General features: G+C 54.1%; 1 protein-coding gene across 1 annotated transcript; it reads right to left on the reverse strand.

The window, feature by feature from the left end:
* Nucleotides 1-26,552, reverse strand: LOC119095737 (uncharacterized; the record flags this gene model as incomplete). The annotated part of the gene is given in 19 exon segments (XM_037218590.1): nucleotides 1-1,806; nucleotides 2,260-2,353; nucleotides 2,687-2,836; nucleotides 3,985-4,203; nucleotides 4,434-4,569; nucleotides 5,791-5,911; nucleotides 8,685-8,912; nucleotides 9,429-9,604; nucleotides 9,954-10,018; nucleotides 11,303-11,442; nucleotides 12,030-12,155; nucleotides 13,040-13,225; nucleotides 14,006-14,135; nucleotides 17,122-17,195; nucleotides 17,197-17,247; nucleotides 17,812-17,941; nucleotides 20,447-20,576; nucleotides 22,730-22,924; nucleotides 26,495-26,552. Coding segments are annotated over 19 exon segments (4,215 nt in total), but the record flags the coding sequence as incomplete, so codon positions are not given.
* Between the last annotated feature and the right edge of the window lie 410 nt (nucleotides 26,553-26,962).

The following is a 26,962-nucleotide window of genomic DNA, read 5'->3' on the forward strand; positions in this document are numbered from 1 at the left end:
CTACTGGCAGCGGTTCCTCTGGAGGTCTTCCTGGAGGACCTGGCTAGGAACGGGAGGGCTGTCCGTGTCAGGAACCTGTTCTGTCGTCGACAATTCGCCGAGATCTGGCAGAATGGTCGTGCTCTCGATCACGAGTCCGTCAGTCGTTGTCTCTAGCGATTCGGCAGAGGCTGTTGTGGCGACTGTAGGAGGCAGTTCCGTGACGGGCTCACTCGGACGGCCTGGGCGCCTCAAGCGGAGAACGTTCCGGCCGCCGACAGGGCGCAGACGCCGGAACTGTCTTTCGCGACCGTCCTCCTCGACATCAGAGCCATCGGCTGCCGTGCCCAAGGCAGTTTCAGTCTCCGCCGGGCGCACACGTCGGAAAAGGCCCCTTCGGCCGGGCCGCTCGACTGCCTCTGCAGCTTCCTCTTTCTCTTCCGGAAGGGGGTCCTCCTGGAGGATCTGGCTGCGAATTGGAGAGCTATCTGCGTCAGGAGTCGCTTCTGTCGTTGATACTTCGCCGAGATCGGGCAAAGCGGTTGTTGTCTCGAGCCCGTCCGTCGTTGTCTCTAGCAACTCTGAAGACGCTGTTGTGGTGGCCGAAACTGGTAGCTCCGTGACGGGTGCGCTGCCCAAGATAGCCGCAATTCCTGCAGGGTCTTCAGTGACCTCCTCAGGCACACTCTCCGTCGCCTCAGCTTCCACATCAGTGACGGCATCCGCAGTAAACTCGGGCGATTCTGTGGCCGACTCCGACACCAGCTCGGCCAGCCGTCTCCGGCCACCGTCCCTGGATCTTCCCCGCAGCGCCGACAGCCTGTCGCGGCCCCGAAGCGCAATCCTGCGCAGGCCGCGCTGCGTCGTCGTCTCCTCGAGCGCCGACTCCGTGGTCACATCCAGCGGCTCCTCGACCGCCTCCCGCGCTTCATCAGGAGCGGGCTCCTCGCCCTGGCGCCGCAGACCGCTCCTGACTCGGCTGCGCAGCGATCCGCCGAGCTCCGGCCGCTCATCCGTGGTCTCCTGTCCAGTCCGCCGCCGCGAGCTGTCCAGTCGCCTCAGCGTGTTCCTCAGTCTGAAGTCGGACCCTCCACGGCGTAGCGGGGCGCGACGGCCAGTCGCCGCCGGCCCGCGCGCGCTCACCGCCTGAGGCAGATCGTTGTCGAACAGCGCCGACGTCCTGACGCTCGACTCGATTCTTCGCCGGTCGGTCTCGATGGCGTCCACGGCTTGTTTGGGCGCGGCCGTGGGCTCCCCCTCGCGCGCCCCCTGCAGGGCTGACTCAAACAGCGGCGTGCGGACTGTGGTGAGGACTCCATACCCGGCAGGCTCGGCCTCGCTGGTCTGCTCCAGGTTGTCAATTGTGACCTCGTTGTCGCGCAGCTCCGGCGGGGGTGTGGGGGAGCTCTCGGACTCGCCTGAGCTGCGGTCCGACCCACCACGGTCGCGCGGACGCTTCAGACGGATCACGCGGATCTTCCGCTCATCCTGCCGACGCGAGGGCCTATCTTGTCCTGCTTCGGACGCGGTCAGCTCTTCCTCGGGTCCTTCGGTGGGTTCTTCTGTCGGTCGCTCCGTAGGTTCTTCCGTGGGGCCCGCTGAAGAGCGGTCAAACGGTCGGCGCAGACGAATGCGGACCCGGCGTTTGGGTTCGGGTTCCAGGCTGTTGGCAGCCTCGTCTGTAAGGTCAAGCAGCGACTCGAACCCAGCTGGGTCATTGGTTAATTTGCTGGAGGCCTCGCTAGCGGCGTTAGGGGAGTCGCGCCCGGCGCCGGCCGAGGCCTCGTTCTGCTCGGGCAGACCCACGCCGTCAGGTCCCGTGCTGACCTGAAACCGAGCACCGCGTATCAGAGCGGTGCCGCGCTAGGGCAGCCACTAGGGCAGCGGGGCGGGTCGCTAGGGCAGCGCTCCCGGCTAGGACAGCTACGGAGGGAGCCTGCAGTAGCAGGACGTCCACTCAGCTAAGACAGCAATGTTCAGCTGGTTGACTGATGGCCGCTTTTCGAACAGCTTTCTATCAACTACTGGCAGAGCCAAAACACGTTGCTCTAGGAACACTTAAAGCGTTAGTAACACGACTGGATGTAGACCCATGCACGCGTTCAAACATCTCACAACAAACGCCAGAGCACACACGTAAAACATGCCATTCCAAAAGTTATCGCTTTCTCGCAGCTGGTCGGCCCTATCCTCCCGTTTCTAACATGAGCTAGCTGTTATATACAAACGCCGCTTTTGCCTAACGTCTAGAAAGCACGGCCGACCAGGACACACACTGACCTCCGAGGGGCTCCCTGTCGGATCAGACTGGTCCTCGGAGTCAGGCTCCGGTTTGGTGGGAGGCGTCGGACGAGACCGATTGAGCGTGACATATCTGAAACAACCGTCACAACTGTCACACGCCTGACACTTGGCCCCGACACAACACATTGCTGGAGGAGCACGCCAATGAGATTCGTGGTAGGATAGCGGTCTGTCCTAGTGGCGCTTAGCTGCCTGACGGATCGTAAAAAGGACAGGTAGCGAACCTGGTCAGACTGCAGCAGCCAAAGGCCTCCGGGTTACGATGTACACAATTAAATGCCGACGCTCAGGCTTCCAGCCAAAGGTTTCGTCACACCATGCCACCACACACTTCGAGGCATGGCGATATCGGCCCGCGGGCGCCTTGTGTTTTGGCCACCACGCCGCATCTCCGCAGCCTCACCTTCTGCCGCCGAAGTCAGCGTCCGCGGTCTGCCCGTCCTCATCAGCCGTCGCCGAGGGCCGCCCACGCCGCAGCGTGACGTACTGCCGCCGCCCCTTGCCGGATGACGTCACATCGCCACTGTCGTCAGCTGGCGTTGTCTGCGGTTGCCTGAGGGGGGGGGGGGGGCGATCGGAGTCAGGACGCTGTGGTTGTGATGGGTGGATGTGCTCTCTCATGGCATAGTTCGGTGCTGTCTCCGTTTCCAAGAAATGTTTGCCTAGTTTCCCACTCACCCACTTAATTTTTTCCTTGTCTCCCTATATTAAAGAAACGGTTCTTCCCGTTTTAATTTTTTGAACTGGAGGAAGAGCGCTTCAGCTTATAAGGATACCCTACAAGATACCACCGTTTCCAACCCAGATCAAGAGAACAGCATCCAAGTTCAGCATTACAAGAGCCGTCCTCACTACAGCGTTGATAAGACAGTAGCATGAGCCTTATTCCTCGGAGAAAACCAGGAGAATTAGAGAGTAGAGGAGAGAACAATGACATAAGTGAATTCCTTTTGCTATTGTTTCGATATGTTGCAAAAATATCAACCCAACTACATCTTCATTCTCCTGGTTTTCTCCGAGGAATAACGCTATACTTCTGTCTCACTTATGTGAATAATGTTCCTCGCTAATACACTGAACAACTCACTGCAGCGTTTATCCATCGCAGTGCACAACCAGCGCAGAAGCACGATACTACCAAATATATGTATAGCCGTGGAGAGGACTGCACTGGGGACTATCGGCTGATCTATTCGAGATCCGTATCAGCTGATACACATTGTTAGCGCGGACTTGAAGTGAACGAGTGCCTTCACAAGCATGCCACATGTGAATAGGATTAAACTGCCTGTCAAGTGATGGCTTGTCCGGACGAGATGATGTGTTGTGTGCTTTCGGTCCATCAGAGTTCGACATTCAGCCAGATCTTATCAGTCATTGCTGACGTTGAAAATTAGATGCAGAAATTCGTTGAGCTCGTCAGCTTCAGTCGACGTATTCAGCCTTGTGGCTTTAAGTCACAATGTCCGCAGACATGCAGCTCAAAAAGATGTGGAATCTCGCGAGATACTGCTTGTGACAGACTCGGTATTTTCTTTTTCACGGCGTGCGCCACACGAACCCCAAAAACACCAGCACAACGACCAAAGTTTGCTGTAAAGGCCCCACGGCGAAGCCACAAGCCTAACGCTGTACGCGATGCAACTATCAACATCCTAGCACTCAGCGCCTGACCGCGCTGCCCCACAGAAGCCAACCCACCTGTTCCGCTGGATGCTGCTGTACTGGGGCCGACGGCGGGTGTTGCTGACGGCCTCTGACCCAGTGCCCTCGGGTCCGTCTTGCGTGACCTCTGGCCGCGGGCGGCGCAACAGGGACAGTCGGGGGCGGCTGTTCTCAGGCTCAGCCTCCGCCTCGTCTGCGGACGACGGTCCGGGCGTTGTCCCATCGGTGGGCTGCTCGCGGGCGATCGCAGAGTAGCTGAAAACGGAGCGTCTCGGCGTCAGCTACCACCCGGGGAATGAGTTATATATCCAGGCAATCTGCTAACCAACAAGTAACACAAGAATCCAGGTGTGACAGTTCACCAGCGCTGCTTCCTGCAATGCAAAACATGCACGATCGCAGTCCATATCAACTCACCCAGTGATCATAAAACAATGGCCCTTCCTCCTGCCCAGAAAACTAGCGCTTGTGACGTCAGTACTCACCGTGGCCGGGCGGTGGTGGTGGTCTGACCACCGATAACCTTAACCAGCGTCTGGCGGTCCTTCGCCGACAGCAGCCCTGGGCCCACCGCGTCAGCCCCGCCCCCGTCTAGCAGCTTCTGCACGGCGTCCAGGCCGCCTGCCGACAATGAGTGATGATGTCAGCAAAGGACGCAGGGAACATGCACGTCCAGGGGTGTGTCGTCACCCAAAGGGACATTTTATAGCGTTGGCGGCGAAAATGTTGAATGTGAGCTCAGCAATCACATCTGATATCCGCAGAGTTCGCGGTTTGTCCGCACAGCGAAGCGTCGCAGCACCAGCGTGTCTGCGCTACGGCGGTCAATAGGCTGGAGTTTATATGCAGGGTAGCACAAGACATTCCACATCCCAAATTCCCCTGGATGGTGGATTTGGGCTAGACCATACTAAACGGGTGGCATTCTTCCACCGATAGATAAGCCATAGATTTCGTCGGATTTCGGGACTGAACCATGTCTATAACTTATATTTGTGGCCCTCGTGCTCAATGTGCGAAATCTGATAAGCCAACCGCAAATGGCGTTCCAACATACCGCTTTTCAAGACGCTTAAAACTTCACTGACTGGCATCGTTTTGTCATGCATCTAATTAAATTTCCCGAAGGAGTGGTTTTTGGAATTGTCGTACTAAACAAACAAATCATGCGCAGGGAAAATTCCCCACCATCCCGAAAGGTACTTACAGTAAAGCGCACAGTTTCTCTTTTGATCTTTCCTCCAAGTGATAACGAACGATCTCACACTCGCCCTGATACGGGAGCATACTTCACCTGTCCCCCCCCCCCGTCCCTAAGGTAGTTTGAGGAGACCTCACCGTCTGAAAAGGTGTAATTTTCTGGAAGATTTGAACTTTGACATGACATACTTGGGATAATTGTTAACCCAGCAATATAAAAGCTAGAACCAATCGCTAGAGCTCATTGAAAACAATCTACTGGTGTTTTACACTAATCTTTATCTTCACTAGTGCGGAAACGCCAGGGGCCAGGGCCGCATCGCCCCTACTCCCTTTTATCAGTCCGCGCTAAGGAAAACTCCGCATCAGGGCGAGGGTTAACGTAGCATGCATCGCCGCGACCTTGCCGCGCTTCCTAGCCTGACCAATGTTTTGCCGATCAGCATTCGACCGCGATTACACGTCAGACAAGCGCTACTTGTGAGACAAGACATCGCACGTTTGCGATAAATCGTGGTCACACTTCGAACCGGGCGTCTACAAAAATCGCAGTGAGAAATGACTCCAAGCGACGCATTCCCTTGTCTCGCGCCCGTGGCACAGGCTTAACTCAGCGAGGCCGTCGCCCGCTGCTGGACTGACCGAGCTGTTGAATGAGCGCCAGCAGCTGCTTAAGCTCCTCTGGGTCCGACTCGTCCGCTTCGGCAGGCGGCGACGGCTTCGGTCTGCTGGCCGCGCCTGCGCCTCGGGAGCCGCCGAGAACCTGCACGAGAGGGGCGGGTCAGCGTGTGCAGAGGCGTCCGGCTCTGTCAGCGTCTCACGCGGCGGCGTCACTCGTCCGTCACGGCGGCGTCACTCGTCCGTCACGGCGGCGTCGCTCGCCGAGTACGGCGACGTCACTTGTCCAACACGGCGGTGTTACTCGCCCAGTATGACGGCGTCACTGGACCAACACGGCGGCGTCACTTGTCCAACACGGCGGCGTCACTTGTCCAACACGGCGGCGTCACTTGTCCAACACGGCGACGTCACTTGTCCAACACGGCGGCGTCACTTGTCCAACACGGCGGCGTCACATGTCCAACACGGCGGCGTCACTCGTCCGTCGCGGCGGCGTCGCTCGCCCAGTACGGCGGCGTCACTTATCCAACACGGCGACGTCACTTGTCCAACACGGCGGCGTCACTTGTCCAACACGGCGGTGTTACTCGCCCAGTATGACGGCGTCGCTTGACCAACACGGCGGCGTCACTTGTCCAACACGACGGTGTTACTCGCCCAGTACGGCGGCGTTACTTGTCCGTCTGCGCCACTCGTCTGTCCGCTCGGAAGTTGAGCGTCATTTGGCATTGTCCTGGCACCAAGCATGACGCCGGCAAGTGCTACCACTACGGGCGTTTTGTGAGGTGAAGTTGAGATCATATCGCTTGCGAGCTGGAGATGAATACTTATAACTCAAGGCGATAACCGGTCGGGCATTGTGCATGCTAATGTATTACCATGTTTTATTTATGGTGGCATTCTTAGGCCATGACTACCTAGACATAGTTCTCAGAATGTGAGGGCATATTTGCATTCATTATGCTTCTAAACACTCTATCTCCTTCGGTATGTCATGTTGAAGGCCTATCAGTGCATCAATCTGGGGTATCGAGAAGGATGACTCTCCTTAAGGCATAAAAAGCACTATTACACCCGCAGGCATGTACGTGATAACACTGGCAATAGGACAAATCGCATCTGACGGATACGCTGGGAACGCGAATGCATGCCTGATGACTTGTGCCGAGAACGTGGAGGCCGAAGTGTGTCTGTCCTGCGTTCTGACCTTGGATGAGAGCTTATCCCTACTTCAGAGCTCACGGGTCGCTATCGCCACAAACAGCATATGGTATGCTGTTCAACACAGCCACATATACCGCCGACAGCACTTCCGTGTATTTCAACCAATCACTGGCATTGAGTGAAACGTTAAGTTTTTGTGAAAGCTTGAGTGTGCGGCTGCGTCGTACCACGTATGAAACGCACAGAATGCGAATTGAAGCATTCGTGAAATACGTTAGCGGCATTAATGACGCGAAAGTGGTATGTCAATTACACAAACAACATTAAGAGTTGCATGTGAGTAGGAAGACACACGGTAAGAACTGCTGTCAATATGCAGTGCTCGGTGGAAAAGCGTTGGAAAATAACCCACGAGCCACGCCATCGATATCCTGCCGCTATACCAAATCGTTATTCTTTCATCCAGCGAGTGCTTTACGGCATACGTATCTCAAACGGCGCCTAGTCTCAAGGTGATCGCTTTAAAACGGCTGTTGCAAGTTGCCTACATCTTATCGTCTACAATAAACAACAGACTGGAGAATGTAATAGTGTCAAAAACACGCTTTTAACTATCTGCTTATGGTTTCCTCCAATGACCTCGAAAACAAGCGAGTACCACATCATTTTCTACCATATTCCGCTGACGTCAGGAACTGGCTTGCATCACTAGGCACCTTCCCGTAACCACTAATTTCTGTCTAACGAGCCGGTTCCCTTTGATATGCATCCTGCTTCTTTCTCCACCAGCACCAGTTTGTGCTAAAGTTGCCGAAGTTTACTGATCTGTTTGTATAATAGATGGGGGCTTGCAAAACCGGGAGCCACATGAGTTCAAATTGTTGTTGATCAGCTGGAGACCAACAATGATGCAATCACGTACTAAAGTGAGCCCACGGTGCTTATCGCAAGGGCCATCTGTAGCTTTCAGAAGGTGATCCACCGCTCAGATGTGCGGTGATGTGTGCTCCGCCAATGCCCCCATCAACACAACTACTGATGTGTAGCGATCCGGGCAGCACGTCCTCCTAAAACTGATCGTGAGTTTCAGTCCAAAGTAAATGATCTTTCTATATCGGTCACGTGACCTTCAAAGCCGGCCACTTCCATCCTCTGAAGCGCACAAGGTGCCTGTGCCGTCCGAACCAATGCCACAATCTGCATAGTCTGTACATAATGTTCGTTAGCCATTGGCGATTGCTTCTTAATCTTGTTGTCATTCAGTGATTTCTGTTACACAGCACGACGTTGACCAGCCCGGGGTCACTACCGACTTAACATGCCAGCTCTGTGACATCTGGTGATTTTTTAAGTGACGTAAAATAACCCTCAGCGGTCTATGGTCGTGCTCAGTGTTCCCCCTATCACAGGCATGTGCGGTCTGACCACCTTCGTTCGACCTGCATTTTCGCCGAGCTCGACGAGTTACCTTTAATGCCCCCCAAGACCTTCAAGAGACAACCCCATGTGACCTTCAGCGACCTCCATACCTCCCAGCGGACCACCGTGAACTTCCTTCAGAATGCACCTTTCCCGGTTGAGCCCATTCCGTCACGTAACATTAACCCTTAATGACCTACAATAACCTTCATTGATAACCTAATGTCGGTTGGCAGCAGCAGCGGCCAAATCGGTCTTCACACGTAGTAATCACTGACCTTTAGTGATCGTCAACGACCAGCAGTGACGCGCAGTAAGCTCTCAAGACCCACCTCCGGTTCGGGTCTCTTCTCGGCGGCGCTTATGCTCGTGTCCGGCCTCTTCGGCCGAGCCGGCAGGTCAAGGTCGAGCGGTGGCAGGTCAGCCGTGTCGTAGTCCTCGTAGAACTGCTCGAACGGATCGGGCGTGACCTCGCCGATGTTGCCCTCCGGCTCCGCCGGCAGCACGGTCGGCTCCTTGGTCGGCGGGAACGTGATCGACTGGACCTCTTTAGCCACGATCTGTGGACAGGGGTGGGAATGCCACGGCTGCGGGACGCTGACTGCGGTGTAGGTTTGTGCTGTGGAACTTCTGACGTACCTTAAACGTCTAGCTCGAAATCCAGCTCCAGCGGGTACGAACTAGGCTTGTGGGTGTGCTTACGACCTGCTGTTACCAACATCACCCTCGGACGACTAGCCAGGCCTAAAAGGTCGAGCGTTGTCCATAATTGAAGTTAACGAATTAATTGAACACCACAATTGCGATCGGCCAGCAACAAGCTCTTTTGAGAAATTAACGCACAGCCAAATGCGGAAGAACAACATATAACATAACCAATGTCTTTATCGTTGGCTGACCTTCTTCCATTACACCCATAGACGCTACTCCTTCGCAAAACCCACCCCATAATGACACCCCTCTCGCCCACCCCTGCGATGACGCCCCTCCCAACCGTCCCCATGATGACGCCCTCTCACCCGCCCCCTTGGTGACGCCCTTGCCACCGGTGCCTGCAACCCAACTGCGGCACAGACCTTGCACTTGACGTTCCTGGGGAAGTCACAGGAGTCGGTCTGCCTGTTGAAGAGCAGGCCGGACGGGCAGGTGAAGCTGTGCGGCACGATGCCAAGGGGGCCGCCGGCCAGACACCAGAAGTACTTGTTACACTCCTCCGGGTGGGCGAAGAAGCCCTCCCGCTTGCAGTTGAAGCCTGCCGGGGCGTAAGGCACGGCTCGGTCAAATCAAGACCGAGAAATGCTGTGGGTGGCGTCCGACGAGATTATTCTGACCCAGCGGCGGCATATCTGACGTGGGGTGTGTTTAATATTATTCCTATCATGCAGCAATAATTGAGACGATTTTAGGACGAAAGTGACTTTCACGGTTGCTGGTTTCGTGGGTATGCCCGTCGTTAAGAGCAAGGAAACACAAACTATCTGCCCGGGCGTCTTGCCCGGCTAATGTATTGACGCCATGGCCACGACTGTTTTGCGTCATGACGTCACAAGCTACCGTTCGGCGAGCCAATGGCAGCGCTAGAAACGCAGTGCGTTCGTCACCTGCTCCGGGGTCCGGCGTCGCCGGCGGGGGTGGCGTCGGTCCCTTCGCTTGCTTCGGCAGGTCCCTACAACAGCAGGGTACTCAGGTCAGTCTACGGACACTTCAGCAGGTCACTGTGCACCTCACGCGAAGAAGAAAAAACTCGCGGGCTGACTTCACCAAAATGCTATCGTTCATGCCGTGCGTCAGGTTTGGCTGCATGTCTGTCGTGCGTGACAAGTATCATGTTTGGCATCATGAGTGACAAATGTTCGTGACCCTGGAACAACCACTAAGCACAAAAACATACATCGGCATGCAAAGATTTGACCAATGCCACACACGGACACTGGTACTAAAATCGCAAACGGAGACCCAATAGGAACTTGCTGGTGGCTTGAGTTAAAACAGCACGTGTTGGACTGTAAAAAAGATAGCATTGCAATTGCCCACCATCAGGAGCGTCCTACACGCGTTGTGTCTTCTGTGTTCAATGCTCAAACTTCTGAACAAGGCAACCGTGACATTTAATATGTGTGGTCGGACTGTGAGCTTCCTCCAAAACCATGCGATGCTTTTGGATGAGAATGCTTTGAATCTTCATTTGTGACTTAAGGGGTTTCATTCCTAAGCGCCATGCCTAAGAAGTCAGGTGATTCCCTGCAGCCAGATGACTGTGTCAGAAGAATTCAGATGCCCCGGTGCCACTGCGTCCGTATGGAAGTCAGATGCCCCGGTCCCACTGCGTCCGTACGGAAGTCAGATGCCCCGGGCCCACTGCGTCCGTATGGAAGCCACGTGCCCCGGTCCCACTGCGTCCCTATGGAGGTCAGATGCCCCGGGCCCACTGCGTCCATACACTTGGGTTTACGTCCGCAGAAGGACAACGCAGAGCAATCACTGGCGACGGGGGGAAGTCTATGCGCATCCGGCCATGCCCTTCCTAATTCCGATCACTCGCTGTCGAAGACCACCATCAATAAGAAAACATTTACGGATGGGGTCGGGAAAAACATGAAGCTAAGCGCATTTGGCGGAATGTTAAAGTCGTATGTTTGCTGTTATAATGCTAAGTTAACAGCACAATATACTCGTGCATCGAATCGCTGACCACTGAACCATTACAAAAAGACCGAGGTGTTTCCTGAAGGAACGGAGACCAAGTAACGAGTACTTTTCTGTCAAGATTGCAGCTTCACTGAATATAATATTTTAAAAAAGCACTCTTAATCAACCTAGCGGACTTATATGTAGGCGTTAATAGTCAGCGCATAAGCCAAGTAGCAATCAAAACCAGCTTTAATTGCCGCCAGTGAAATTCGGGCCCTTTTGATCCGGATTGTACGGGTGGATACGCGGGAGTGCTTACCCTGGAGCCGGGGCTAGGAACGCCTCCTTAGCCGCCTCGATGAGGGGGTACGGCTTGCCAGAGCAGCGGCCGCGGAAGTCGTCGTTGTCGATCGACCAGAACATGATGCCGCCCAGACGGTTGTCACGCACATATTCTGCCTGAGGACGACCAAGGGTGTGGTGTCGGAAGACAGGTGGGGATGGAACCTGTTGTCAGGATGATTATCTTACACGTGTTTTGTCTGTGGGACGCCAAAGATGGTCAGATAGGCAGGGAAAGAACATGGTGCTGCCGAGATGACTATGTTCCGTCAGTGGAACGTACGAGGCTCAAGATGGGATGCCAAAAGATGGTATTTTTCAGTACCTTCAGCCAGAAAAATCACTTAGGTCGGCCAAGCAAGGAGACTCAAGTTTGAAATAGGTTCGACGACACCAAAACGGTATCTCTCATGCCAACTCCTTTTTTGGGTAGTGGACTTATTAGCTTACCAAAGTTTACTAATAGCTCAACATCACACCCGATAACAGCCCTTTTAACAGTGTGCATAGCACTGGACCTCATGCCTTGCCACACTTCAAACCCACTGCTGACATCGTTCATTATTAAAACAAACGTCTTACTTTTTATGGCTAATTCGCCACCTCATCCGTGGATTTACATCCTTTTTGTGTTGAATTAGTCATTGCAGTATTGTAGTTACCTCACTTTTCTCGATAGATAAGTCACCGCACCAGCGACTCACCTTCTTCCTGGCGATGAACTCGTCGTCGTAGCCAACCCACTGCTTGCCGCTGGTGGCGTACGGGCCCATGGCGTCGGGGTAGGGCCGGAACACCTTCCACTCATCCACCGCCACGTGCTCACAGATCTGCACAACCACCAGACGCCAGCGTTATTCATTTGTGTATGCGTGCGCTCCATACCGCACAGGTCCGCTTGCTCGTCTCAGCGTCAACGCACTTCGGGTACAATTTGAAATACGTGTGGGGGTGGGTGAGGGGGGGGGGGGGGACATGCGGCAGCATTGTGCAGCGCGTAAAACAATCCACAATTCCATCCGACGAAAGGGCGGAGGTAGAATAATCCGGTGAACTGGACGACACAGCCTGGGTGGTGGGTTCTGGATAAACGCGGCGGGCCATGTCTGACAGGTGCTCTGCGCCTGAAGTCACTCATGCAAACCATGCGGAGTATTTGTTATATCTCGATTTCCCTTTTTTCTCCCAGGAATAAGGCCATTACAACTGTCTCATCTACGGGAATATTTGTTTCTTTAAATATCGTAGCTAGTTAAATAACGCGTGGTGATTTGTCATAATTTCTATCAAAGCGCTCCTTTATAGGACTTGTCGACTACGCATGCATGTCTACGATTAAGTTTATAGGACTATCATCTGTCTGACATGAGCTTGTTCGGCGTTTGTCAGTTAGACGCAGTGCGCAGGAATGAACGTTAATGCCGAACACACAAACATACACAAATGCTGTTAAAAATAAAAGTGAAATGAAAAACGACAATATCGTCAACACATGTTACCCATCGTAATGCATACGCAAGAGAATACGTGCCACGTTTTGTTCTTCGGTCATGCATGGCTCGGTGCGACTCAGGGAGCACTGGCAGTGAAACAAAGCTTTTCCACCACAGTCTTAGCCACATGTTTATAGCGCATGTAAGCCAGCCCTCCGCGGCCAGAGGGATGGCCGCGCTCAGAGCACTTGGGACGCTCCCCACCTGCCGCACTGCCTCACCTCGTAGAAGCTGAGGTAGCCGTCCTCCTTGGTGCTCTTGCCCTTGGTGCCGGCCTTCTCGGCGGCCGCCTGCAGACCGCTGAAGTTCTCGTCCAGCAGGGTGTAGGACCTGCCGTAGGTGGGGATGCCCACCACAAGCTTGCGCCGATCGGCCCCCGACTTCAGGTAGAACCGCACCGTGTAGTCCTGAGAACGGATGTCTGCTTAGCACCCTGATACCCGCATGCGCATGCCACGGAACGCAGTCCTGCGCGTGCTTGGTGATGTGATGTGGAAGTATGCAAGAGAAGATACGATTAGTTCTTGCCGACGCGGGGTCGTTTTTATCGAACGGCCTACGCGGCGTAAAGGTCACTGCTTGCCGGACATCCTGCCGGTTGATCTGATCAGAATAAAAACAGCTGACCACTGGCAGAATACAGAAGTGATCGCAATCTCTGAAGTTTACTTACGGAGAACATAGGGTTGAGCTAGTATTATGTTCCGGTTTTGGAGTTGTCCGTAAAGCTAGAATAAAGTATAGGCCAAGATAAAACGTGTTATAGTATTAGAACTCCTGTGCAGGTTTCAACGACACTGTGAGTGTCAGTCAGAGTGCCAGCGAATAACTTCTGACACGTCATTAGCTGGAGTTTCGTATTTCCCCTTCGACCATGTAAGCTCGGAATGGCTATTTGCGATCTACTTACGGACGGCGCTCCATACCTTCGGCGCAATAAAAAGGCTGTTACGATAAGCCGCAACAACGTACGCATTCGATTGCCTTTTATTTGCGATTCCCCGACACTACAGGCTGTAATGTAACCGTAAAATCGGCTATGTAGAATGCAACACAAGAATCAGGTCTTCAAGGCTCACCACTGGTTCAGGCTCGGATTTCCTTTCACCAGCAATGCGTGAAACGCGGCGGCGCCACTGACCGCTGGCAGCGTGCCTCACTCCGGATTCTCAGATGAGCACACTCACCACGTTCAGCTCGCTGCGGTAGTCGAACTCGGAGGTGCCCGGGGCGGCCAAGAGTGGTGCGTGGTGATCCGTCAGAGCCTCGGTCGAGGCGTGGTAGTCGTACGCCAGGATGTTGAAGAAGTCCACCACACTGGAGCACAGAATGGCGTTGCAGTGAAGTGCTTAGAAAACAATAGCGCATGATTAAGGCAATAACAAGGACGGGCGAAGTTGCGCTCAAATGCAGGTGTTACCATGTCGAAGTTAACAACAGCTAAGTGGCCCACTGGGCTGCGTGTTTTACCAAAGATGAGCATGCTTTCATGACATTCTTGCAACAATCTCGACCCGATGTCGATTAAATAAGACGCAGCGAGAACATCAAGTCGCGGCTTGCTTTTCCGTTTTGGTAGACGCAGTCTCGAATGAGCCAGACACGCAGCTTTTAATAATTCATTAAAACCTTTGTAAAAGAAACGGCTCGATAAATATGCACACTTGTCTGGAACCCACACATCATCACCGGCATGACATCATCGCTGGAGCAGGCCATGCAGTCGTGGATTTTGTGGAATTATTTTCGGTCCGAAGATTACAAGGGAATTTCCAAAAGATCGCAACATATGGCATGCACGATAAACGAGGACATAAGCGAATTCGCGGCCCAAATTTCAGCAGAAGTGCCCGTCAAGATTATCACGTTTGCAACGAGAAGTCATTCAGATTTCAGGTCTGGAGAAGAGAAGCCCTGGCCGTTTTGGGCATTTTACGTCACCATCATCGTTTTGCGTCACTCGGTCAGTGCTTATCCCTTGTGGAATCGGCCAATCCCGGGCCCGATTCACACCGCAACGCCAAATGCCCGATTCGCCCGACATGCGAACGCCAACCGGGAGTTATGCCTATTGCCAACACTCGAAGAAGCGTTGGCCACTAGCTCTCGCTAGCACCAGCTCTCTCCAGCATAGGCTTCATTGATAAGCTTAGCTTACGTGTATTTATCTGCAATGAATTACACCATTTGCGTTTTAACGCACGCTGGCGCAATGTCGATCATACTTTCTCCGTGTGCCCAAGTCGACCTTCACGGCATGGTTCATTGCGGCAGGGATGAGTAAGACGTAACCGCAAAGATGACTTGTGAGTTGCGTTTCCCAACAGCGTGCGGAACCGCAGAGAATCCGGGGCGTAGTTCGGTGTGAGGTGTGGAGAGAACGTCAATCAGTACGTTTGACTGGCTCTATTTTCTGAAGGCGGAGGCGGTGGCTCGCCCCGTAGTAAGAGCCACTGAGTCAGCCACCACCTGTCTGTATCCGGCCCTGCCAGCAGCCGCTCCGTGCTGGATCAGCTTAGGCCGCCAGTCATAATCCCAGCGGCATTTATAATTGAAATTCCTCAGGGGAATCTTTGCAACCAGCTGAAAAGGAAGATCAGCTGCGAAGACGAAAGATTCCTGCCCATGTGTAGTGTCCTTTGTTCGCGATGGTGGCGGCATGGTCTGTTGCAACGAGGCGCGGTGTCACTGATGCGCTAACAAAGAAAACTGCTTGCGCAATTAGCTGGTCTTCCCTCAGCAGACCACTCATGATCAGATAACCAGACGTCGGAGGACGTGTCAGCATTTTTGGGTGACACGCAGACGTTGAGCACGACCGAGAGACAGGAGAGACTTCCCATTCAGATGGGCTCCCACGCGTTGATACCCCGCGCCAGCGCGTCACGCATGCGTGCCGGTCTGCTCAGAGGCGCGGGTAATTTGCACCGAGGAAAAGTCACGAACACTCATGCTTTGGGAAGATCACATGTCGCTAAAATTACTCAACACGCATTTATGGAAAAGTGTGAGCAAAAAAGTGATGGTGCAACTACTGGAAGCACAGCGGGACACCCATAGCCAGGCGGGCATTTTTGGTACACCAGATGACACCAGATGAATCACCGGAGGTCATCATGAGGTGACATCGTGGGAATCACAGATGGTAATTTTAACGATTGGGCCTGCTAAATGATTTCTTTATCTCTGGTTCTCCAAAACACAGATTCTGATTTCATGAAGTACCATTTCTAGTTCAAGGCATCACAAGCATGAAAAATTTCGCCGCTCCGACGCCATGTCCTCCGTCGTGAGGCTAGTAATTATGAGCAGAGCTTTAATGTCTGCAGTTAGCGACCTTCAATATACCATGAGGTCTACTGGTTTAGTGACGCTTCAAGAAACAATGGAAAACACACAAAACACTGTCAATGCCCGCAGATTCAAGCTGTACATCACATCACATCATCACATCACCACAGGTGAGATAAAGCGATCGAAGGGAAGTGAAGTGAACCAAGTGAAGTGTGGTCACTCGTGGTCATCAGCGTCGTATAATGAGCGTCTTGATGCGTCGTGTATTCACAATGCACACAATGTTTGATGTCGTCGTTTAACCAGTCCACATGGTATAATGAGAGCAGATAACTGTCAGCATAAGAACTCTTGTCGAAAAACCCGGGCTCAAGCCTGTCCTGCTTATATCAGCCATGGGTTCTGTCGTAGTCAAGGTTCTCCCATGCAGTCACCTCCTAATGGACCAATGGAAATAGCAAAAAACTTTGCAGAATCGCCATGGTGCAAAGTGAAGCTCCTGGCAAAACGAGCCGTAAGAAATAACTTGGGAGAGATGCCCTCAATATTCCATACTTTTGGCTTAAAGACAATTCTTTGTCGGTAGACCCAGCCTTTTTAAAGTTTGCAGACTGCAAGATTAACACTCGTATATGAGAAAAATCACGTCTGAAAACCTGAGGCGCTAGCACACGCTGTCACAGATACCACCGCAAGAATAGATGACGCTCACGCGTCCGGACAACATGCTCCGCGGAACAGCTTGGTGCAGCCTGCTGTTCCTAGCATGCCTCTCACGAAATCATGCCCATGATGATAAAAGTAAGATTACCGCTATGGAACACTGCAGCGCACTAGGCGTCCTCAAAACTACACGTCGTTGTCACCAGAAGACAGGTAAGCATTTGCTAGGAGACATCTCCCCAACAGCACACTGGCGACGTTGCCTACTGACGCTCCCTCCCCCCCCCCCCCCTCTCCATTCCTTAGCCCTCCTCCCCAGAAAATGGAAAACCCTGAGTTCACTAACGCGTTGAGTCGAGGCACGTCAAAGCCCTTCTCGATGTTGGAGATACCGGCAGGCACGGCCACGGTCAGCAGCAGCGCGGGGACGATTCGTCTGCAGGGACTCGGCCTCGAACGCCGTCCGCAGCTCCTGCAGCCGCAGGCCGAGGGTCAGCCGCCGGGCGGGGGTCAGCCACCGTATGTCAGCGGCTACAGGCCGGGGTTCAGCCGCCGCAGGCCGAGGGTCAGCCACCGGGCGGGGGTCAGCCACCGTATGTCAGCGGCTACAGGCCGGGGGTCAGCCGCCGGGGCCAGCCGCCGCAGGCCAAGGGTCAGCCGCCGGGCGGGGGTCAGCTGGCGGGGTCAGCCGCTGCAGACCGACGTTCAGCCACCGCCCGTTCACCGTTATCATTCTACATTGAATTCAGTTCAAACTGGCCAAAAATGCATTGCGTATTTTGATGTGCAATGTATACTGCGTGCGATGAGGAGAGTGCTGCTATGACATGAAATGATGTTATATGCGCGTTGCATATGCACATACAAAGGCGGATATTGAAATGGTATGCATGGACACAGACAGAACCGAAAGCCGCGAACTGGTGGTCAAAGCCGCCGCTGATGTTGTTGACGATCATGTCAACGGCCCCTGACTTCGCCCAGTGGTCGCCTGCCGCGATCGCGGCCTGCGGCAGGCCTGCCGGCGGGCACTAACCTCGCAGAGGGTGGCATAGTTCTCCTTGTCGGTGAAGTCGCTGCCGGCCCGTGACCCCGGGTACTCCCAGTCCAGGTCCAGACCGTCGAAGTTGTACTGACGCAAGTAGCGAATCACACTCAGTGTGAACCTGCGGGGATGACAGAGATGGTGGTGTCACGTGCTGGCAAGTGCACTGAATGATGTGCAAATTGTTCAGTGCGAGATACGTGACGCTGTGGTATGGCGCTTTAGGGATGGAGCTTCCTGTCGGTCACGAACACGTTCCACAAAACGATTGCTTGTTCCTGCGCCTGCGCAAAGGAAAGCGTTTTAAATTAATACGTCGCCTCCGACAGATAGCTGATTCAAAACAGTGCAATATCAGTGCAGCGCAGTGCTGAACAGGCGAAATAAATGACGTTTCGTCTCGTCCTGAACCATGGAGACGCGCTGCCGGCTCTGCTGCATGCATTGCGCTGTGGTTCCACCGTCTCGACTGCGTAAACGAATCGACTGACATCCAATTTGCGCTTCAGCAGACCGGCAGTAAAAACAAAGCAGCGTCGTTCGCTAGGATCACGAGGTCAGCTCGGCTGTTTTCTCCGCATGACAGCACAAACACGAACGGGGCCCGTTCGGCCTTGGTTGAACGCGGAACAGCGCGCGCGGTCGGGTCTCCTGAGCTCGCTGTGCAACAATGCAGAAGGTCTTTAGTCATACGTGCAGGCCATCTCGCGGTTTCACTCGTGTGCGACGTTTACAAAGCCTTTGTGGGCTGAATTGAAACGCATGGTCGTTTAACGTTCTGGATTTCCGATCAGGTACAAAAGTTACGAATGTATCAGGCACACTGCACTTACGTATGGCGTTTGCTTTGACGCTCTCTGTCGCAGGCTGCTGCACAACAACAACAAAAACACGTGGAATCAGCGTGGCGCTAAAAGAGCATTACTTCCATTATTGCGGCGGTCACAATGTCGGCTCACACTCGGCTCACATTCACAGCTCACGGGTGCGTACTCACACAACAACGACCATCCGCTCCCCACATTGCATGGAATGTGCCCAATGACTGGTCCATAGAGCTCACCACAGTCTAACCGAGGTCACGATGGGTCATTGCCAAACACCTGAGAGGCCACACCGACCGAAAGGTCCCACGACACCCGGACGGGGCGCCCCGGAGCACCGGCAGTGTCCGGGGTGCGGAGAACCCTGCATCGCCTCGCGGGTCACGACCCTTCCCATCGCCCCGCACACGGCAGCAATGAGGAGCAATGCTCTTCACGTGCGCCGTTGCCGTAGTTCCGCGTGGTGGGACGCCTTCACAGCGGGCAGCACGTCCGTGCTCGTAAAGCAAATAGTACGGGTATAATGGGAGTAATAAAACTCATGTTAGGACGCGGATGTAAGCATGGTGTGCGGCGTGATTTGCATGCATGATTTGCGCGCACATGGTTTTGTTTGACGACTGAAATGTTTGGGTTTGACATTTCAGCATGTTTCCCATTGTTAACCCTGAATGTAAGCATGAAATTACAAAGCAAGGACATAGATTGCTTCCTCATGGCGCCTGTGAGTTGAGTACGCCTGTTCAGAATCTCATTGCCATTTTGGCTCATGTGGATGGAATGGCAGTGTTCCACACTACGATCACACATGTTTCTAAGTGAAATTCACATCAACCGTATGTTTTTTTACTTAAGAGAGATATAGCACGCATGCAGCAAAAAAAGAAGCCACTAGACACTTGCAAGTAGACTTTTGCGCCAACGACCTGGCGCATTAAATCCTAATGTCGGCGACCCTGACGACCCGAAGACCTCGAGGACATACCAGTGGCAATAAAATGACGCGTTGGCCGCCATGTCCATGACCTTGAGGGCCCGGACTGTCCCGATGGATGTCAAAACGCACTCGCCCGACAACTGTGTTACTAAACCAAACGTCCAGTCCTTCACCAGGCGTACTATCGGACCAAACTGCCCCGCGGATTTGAAGGCCACAGGGTTTCCTGTTTGGGAAGGCCGTGCCATGCCAGGAGATCCCCGCTTCACACCGTTTTCCTCCCGACGAACAATGCCGCCAATAACGCCAGGGTCGTCTGCACTGACACTGCCACAGCCACGGTGTGGTGAATGCTGATATATAACAAGATGTTTAAACTAGATTGAGACGATTGGGGCGCGACGCCTCAGCGTGCGCTGGTGCACCTGTTGTGAGGTTTGAGGACAGGTACAAGACAACTGAGGGAGAGATTACTACACGTGCACGTGGTAGTGAGAAAGAAGGAGTACAGTAGGCATAAGAGCACGGGTGAAACGTAAGCAAGATATCACAATCGTTGTTCACCGAGACTGCATGGGATGGGACGTGGCGTCTCGGATGTAACTTAGCATATCTTTACATGACATGTAACATAACATAGCACACTTCATGGATGGAACCGTTGCTCATTCTATCGTCTCTGTCTCATTAATTAGTAAACACACACTAACCTTCCTAGGCGAGGAAGATTGTTACAACCACTTCATCCGTAATACTATTGCCTCGTCTCAATCTGTCCGTAAAACGACAGCATCCTTCGGCAGGGCGTCCCAAGCCCGGCAAGCAGACGACTGCGCGGTTGGTGCGAGCTTCCTATCTGACTCACGTGCTTCTGTAGTCAGGGTCGGCGACCATCTCGGAGAACCTGCCCGAGCCCTCATTCCATCCTCCAAGCGCCAGCAGCGTGCGCAGGCCCTTGTTGTACTGCTTCAGGCCGTTGAAGCGCGCGTATCCTCCTGTGGGAGCGGGGTCAGGTAAGGTCACGTCTGCTGGGTCCGGCTCTGAGAGCGCAGGTCACGGAGGATCACGTTTGCCAAGTCTTACTCCCTTGCTTCTAAATTGAGACTTCAAGCCTCATCATCATCTCTGTTCACTGAACAGGGACTGATGATGAAGTGATGACTGGCAGTGGCGTGGTTTTGCAAAATGAGCTGGGGGAGCTGAACTGTGAAAAAACTCAACCCACTAAGCGATACGTCAACGTCAGAGTACGCGAACTGAAACGAAACCTCACCCCTGATCACTGGCATCTATCGTGATGCAATAACTGCGAATGTTTGCCATAAATGGCATTGAACTCAGCTAATAGTCTTTAACCTTGTCTGCACTTCCTTTGATATTTAGCCAATCGTTGCATAAATGCTGCGTTCTCAAGATAGCACGGCCCTTTAACCTACGCTTTTAAACAACACACGTTTAACTCCGCAACACCTCCGCAACCAGAAATGTTTGTCACGCCACAGTGAGTTCGTCACGGCCTGATCATTGCTGCAACATTGCTCGGTAATCAGCGCGCCCCTGGTCGACGCTGTGCCAGCGATTTCCCACCGTTTCAATGCTCAACAGAAGCGCACGCCTGTGTCTCGTTTGTTCTGCATATGAATCCACTGAGGCTGCTTTTGCAACCTTCCGTCGGTCAGAGATTACCCGTCACGCAACGGCAGTTCACCGCTTCCCTGCCCCCCCCCACCCCCTCCCCCCTCCACTCTCCCTTCGGAGTATAATCCCGTGGTGAGGACCAGCCCGCCACCTGTTAACCCCGGGGTGAGGAGCAGCCCATCACCTGCTAACCAGACCACCGGCCGCCACCCTGTACAGCATATCATGTTTGCGCGACGGCCTCGCCGTTTTTGCCGGCCGCCGGGACGGCTCAGCCTGATTGGTCGTCACGCCCGACAGCAGCTGACCGTGGCCGTCGCCCAGCCAACGGCCCCGCGCACGCGCACAACCGCGCCCGTCACGCCGAGCGCGTGACGGTCGCGCGCGACCGGTCGCGCGCTTTGATCGCGACCAGCGCCCGCGGCGGCCGGGTCGTCTGTGCAATCGCCACCGCGGCGAGGTGGCCGTGGTGGTCACGGGGAGGGGGGGGGGGGGCGGGCTGGTCAGAAGCGGCCGTCGACGCGTCCGGCCGACCCCGCCCGCGCCGGCTCGACCTCCCCCCTGAGCGTGTCCGGCGGCTTGGCCCGGTCTCGGACCGATTGGGCCACCATATCGCAGCGTGCGTCACAATAGGACACGGCCCGAACGTAGGCTAGACTGACCGCGGCATTGTTTGAGGTGGGCGTGGGTTCTCACGTGGGGTGTGTGCCGACATGCTCTCTCGAGTGCGTTGCAGGCTGGGCGCTAGGGCGTTGCGTGCATTGTACTACTGCGGGGGCATTTGTGGGCGGCATGGGCTGCGTCCAGTTACAGTGAGGTATGGCATTGATCAGGCCGCATACAATGAACGGTTAGCTAGATATGTTCCATTGCCCAATGTGGCTCCAGGCAACTTCTGGACGCCAGTCAGCTGACGCCAGGTCATTAATGCATATCGTCCCAACAAAGGACGTGCCAGAAGCAGCACAGTACAGCTCCCTCAAGTCTTTACTTCCATGCCGTCGGTTCCAATCGTCAGATCCCGTCGCCAAGTCCATGCTATGACCGCATTACAGTGCAGAAGGACAGGGAGGCGACAACGAAAGTGCGGAACACGATCCGAGCCGTGAACTCAACATTTTTGTGACTTATTCCGATGAATTCACCCATAGAAATCATTTGCTGGACATCACTTGGATCCGTCCGCGTTGCCATGTCTCCATAGCCGGTCCGAACCACAGACTTATGTTTACCAGCCCGCCAGACAAGCAGCGTCGATGGATCTGCAATCGTGCCATGCACCGCTCTAACACGACCGCTTGTGGACACGTCTCGGGGAAAACTGGGAAACACGAACACGCTTCACATGGCTCGGACCCACGACCACCAGCCGCCTTGGTCGGGTCCAGAGCCTGTCCACGGACGCATCAACTGGTCTTCGACACGAAGACCGGTTGATGAAGAAGATGACGACGAAGACTTCGGCATCCCGTGATCTGAGCGTTCTCATCGCTCGCGCGTCCCGTCTCACCTTTCTCGATGTCCTGGTACTTGTCGAACGGCTGCAGCTGGAAGTCGTCGTCGAACCCGCCGAAGGCGTACACCAGGTGCGTGCACAGGTAGGGGTTGATGTTGGCCGGTACATACTTGGCCAGGCCCAGACGGTACACCGACCAGTTGGCGTAGTAGCACACTACTCGTTTTCGCGTCTTCTTGATGGCCGCGTCTGAAAAAGTAAAACAAACCGGGCGCGGGTTAGAGATTCCGCTGTGAAAGTGTATTGATTACCGCAGCATTCCTGCTTGATAATGATCCACAGGCTCAGTGCCGTGCACCAACTCGACAGTGCCTTTTTTGGGGAGCTGGAGGCCGCAGTAGTAATTAACACACATACGCAGCACTTTGTGCAGCAGCTGCCGGACACAAACACGAGGCGCTGCGTGAAACCTCACAACAGTCCACCGTGATAACTGGACACCAATGACGTCTGCCGTTAAATCGATGGCACCGCCACGCGGCTGAACACTTGACACACCTTGACGCGTCACGTCGGAGTTTATGACGTCGGAATCTGACCGCATCCGCTAGGTGAAGCGTTGTTTTTTGCGTGCTGATCGCCTGTTTTCGCTCCGTACAAGGAAAACGCCTGCCATCGGCTGCCTTGAGGGACACCAGGACGTGCTCATGCGCCAGCCGGTTTCAAACCAGCTGCTGGCATGGCTCAACTGACTGCACGCGCCGCCTCACTGCCTGTTCAGCATCACATCCGCCACGTGATTTTCCCAAGTAAGCCACTTTCGAAAGAAAGTATCCCGCACCAAGACCAAGTTCGCTTTATGGCAAAAGCCGGCAGTTGGACGCGGATGACTTTCAGGCGTAGGTATACCAGTCCCCTCCCCCACTACCTGTTGTGCGGCAAACTGTGCGAGCCCCACTCCACAGGCACGAACTACCAGGGTTCTGAGGCCCATTCTGGGTACGCGACCCTGGTTTGTAAAGGCGCTTTTGAGTCATTAACATACTGTTACAAAATTAGGGTCATGACCTCGGCTTTGTTCAAATAGTTTTTCATTTTCTCCTGTCCTTGAGATACCATCTCATGAAAAACAGGATTAAATGTTTTTTTTGCATGGTTTTTTGGTCCGAAAAAGGTTTAAAAAGAATCGCAGTTAGCCGTTAATTGAATTAAGCGCGAGCCCAGCCAGTGGATCTTGGTGAGAAATCGGGAGCGTTCGGCTCTGACAACTAGACCCACGTCTCAGCCTGCCGCTGGCAGCGGCCTGGGAGACCGCTCCCCAGCTGGATCCCGGGGAGCGCCGGAGGAGCGGTCGGTCTGTAACGGTTGTGAAACTGCTCCCCGGCATGACCGCATATGGCCGGTCTGTGACGGCTGTCAGCCTGCCCCCGACATGACCCCCGACATTGGCCGCTCTGTGACAGTGTGAAACTGCTCCCAGCGTAACCCCGGCAAATGGCCGGTTTGTGGTGACCGCCGGCCGCCACCTGACCCTGAGGCCGCCGCCGCCCGGTGGGACGGCTCCCACGGGAGGGGGAGCCTGGCGACTGACCACGCCCGGTACCACGTGACAAGGTCCCACCCGGTCACTGGGGCACACCCGGTCACTGGGGCACACCCCGTCACTGGGGCACACCCGGTCACTGAGGCACACCCGGCCACAGAGGGCACGCCCGGTCACTGGGGCACGCCCGGCCACTGGGGCACACCCGGTCACTGGGGCACACCCGGTCACTGAGGCACACACGGTCACTGAGGCACACCCGGTCACTGGGACATGCCTGGTCACAGGGACACGCCCGGTCACTGAGGCACACCCGGTCATTGGGGCACGCCCGGTCACTGAGGCACACCCGGTCACTGAGGCACACCTGGTCACTGGGGCACGCCCGGTCACTGAGGCACACCTGGCCACTGGGGCACGCCCGGTCACTGGGGCACGCCCGGTCAATGAGGCACACCCGGCCACAGAGGCACGGCGAGTGCATCCGGTATTATTGCAGCCACATAAATGGGGAAAAGTTGATATTGTATATATATACATACATTGCATCGTATTGTATATAAACATATATAGATATACACATAATCTACACAAATTGAACAAATCTCTCAGGACTCGAAGCTATCTCTCAGTGAAACAATGACAGTGCACGAATATACTAGCCCGTATCAAACGCAATGAAACGCATCGAACCAAAGCACACGTCCAAAATTGATTCCTTTTTTAATTATTGACATTTTGTGGTGGCAAAATGAGTTATCCTGGTCATGATTTAAATCCACACTTGGTGTAACCTGAACTAGGTGCGACCTAAATTGTTATCATGCCCTTGAACCACATTCAAGACAGCATAACTAGCCATGCCATACGCCGGGAGCAAATCAATTGCCTTGACCAATGGGTGAGGTCGATTCTGGTGATCAAATGACTGGCAGGGAATGCATTGACAGTTAGGCTAGCGCAGACAACGTGTCGCAATTTGCCATGTAAGGAAACGCGCGATGCGTTTCTAGGTCTTGATTCCCATACACAGCTTTGGTTTATTCAATAAAAGCTTGTTTGTGGCGACATATTTTTTAATAGTTTAACGGTCGACAGCTTCCGGGCTTACTATAAATGATTTCATGCTATTAAGTTTTCTGAAATAGCAGTCCAAAACACCCAATATTGATTAGGCATATATCTCATCGCGTGCGCATGCAACGTTGAATGTTTTTAACGCGGATAAGCTCGCTGAATGTAACGGGGGAAAACCTGTACCTTTTCAGAACCACAGACGGTATGTGAATTCCCGTCTCAAACAATGCTCTACATCCGCACACCCTCACGCGGCGGATAAAGGACAGTCTACAGCATGTCTTTCGAATGATTAACGATTTTCAGTTGATTTGGGCGAGGACTCATAGATAAAAAGCGATTATAATTTGTAAACTCACTGGACGGTTGGCCTGATAACGGATATTTTGCTGCTTCGCTCACTGAGTCAGCACGGCTTCAATCGGGCCAGCAATGACCGATGATTCGTCTCAGCAGGAAATAAGTTCGGAGATGGGTTCAAAACACAACCCACATGTATCTCCAGCAACCTTCCCGAAGCAATCTCTGCATTCATTGTAGCTTAATCTCATTTAATTCAAAGAGCTAACCGTTATATGGGGAAATAAAGGCTACGTTATAAGTAAGCAAAACTTGTCCGTCATATTAAGAGCCGTCCTCTGGGATAAGCCATACCAGCTTATAAATGTTATTATTTTCCATGCACGAACCGGTCACATCATTTCGTATTGCCTAGTATTGCACAGTAGACATCTACCTGATGACCCTCACGACCCATTAACCTACATGATGGCCTATATGATGGATCTGGTAATATCTGCAGCCACAAACGGCGCCACCGGCCGACAATTGGGGTTGTAGGTGCAGAGTACAGATGAGCAGTGGTAGGGTATAGATGGGCTATCACGACCATGCAACACCATTAGTGTAATGCGAATATCATGGTTATTTGAGACGCGACCCCGGCACATCCCCTCCACAGGTGGCGCCGTCCGTGCTTTCGGCCCCCAACCTAGTGACCACGTGACCAAATGCAACATGCCCAAACAGAGCTTGGAATCGCATGAAATAATCCCGGTTACTGCCTTCATCCGCCAGATCTTCGCCTGCATTCCGACACGGCTTGCGAGGCTGACAGACAGACTGGTTTGTGGCGCGCCAAGTTTGTTGCGCGCGCCACTCGCGCCCCTGCACCTCCAGGCGCTGTCACTCACTCTCACCTGTGGTGGTGGAGGCCAGGATCAGGCAGAAGGCCAGAACCGCCCACAGTGGGGGGACCTGCGGACAGAGCGGTTTGTTAGGCACCGTCGGCTGACAGCGGTCACATCTCAGGCAAAGTCGGCCGGCAGCGGTCACATCTCAGGCACCGTCGGCTGGCAGCGGTCACATCTTAGGCACCGTCGGCTGCCAGCGGTCACATCTTAGGCACCGTCGGCCGGCAGCGGTCACATCTTAGGCACCGTCGGCCGGCAGCGGTCACATCTTAGGCACCGTCGGCCGGCAGCGGTCACATCTTGGGCACCGTCGGCCGGCAGCGGTCACATCTTAGGCACCGTCGGCCGGCAGCGGTCACATCTCAGGCACCGTCGGCCGGCAGCGGTCACACCGGGCGACAGCGAAGGCTGCGTGTGGTGCCCAGGCGGCACGATCCCGTGACTGATAATAATTTAGATCCCGCGATTTAGCAT

This window comes from Pollicipes pollicipes, unplaced genomic scaffold, assembly GCF_011947565.3.
Source record: "Pollicipes pollicipes isolate AB1234 unplaced genomic scaffold, Ppol_2.1 Scaffold_4219;HRSCAF=4965_pilon_pilon_pilon, whole genome shotgun sequence".
NCBI classification, from domain to species: domain Eukaryota; kingdom Metazoa; phylum Arthropoda; class Thecostraca; order Pollicipedomorpha; family Pollicipedidae; genus Pollicipes; species Pollicipes pollicipes.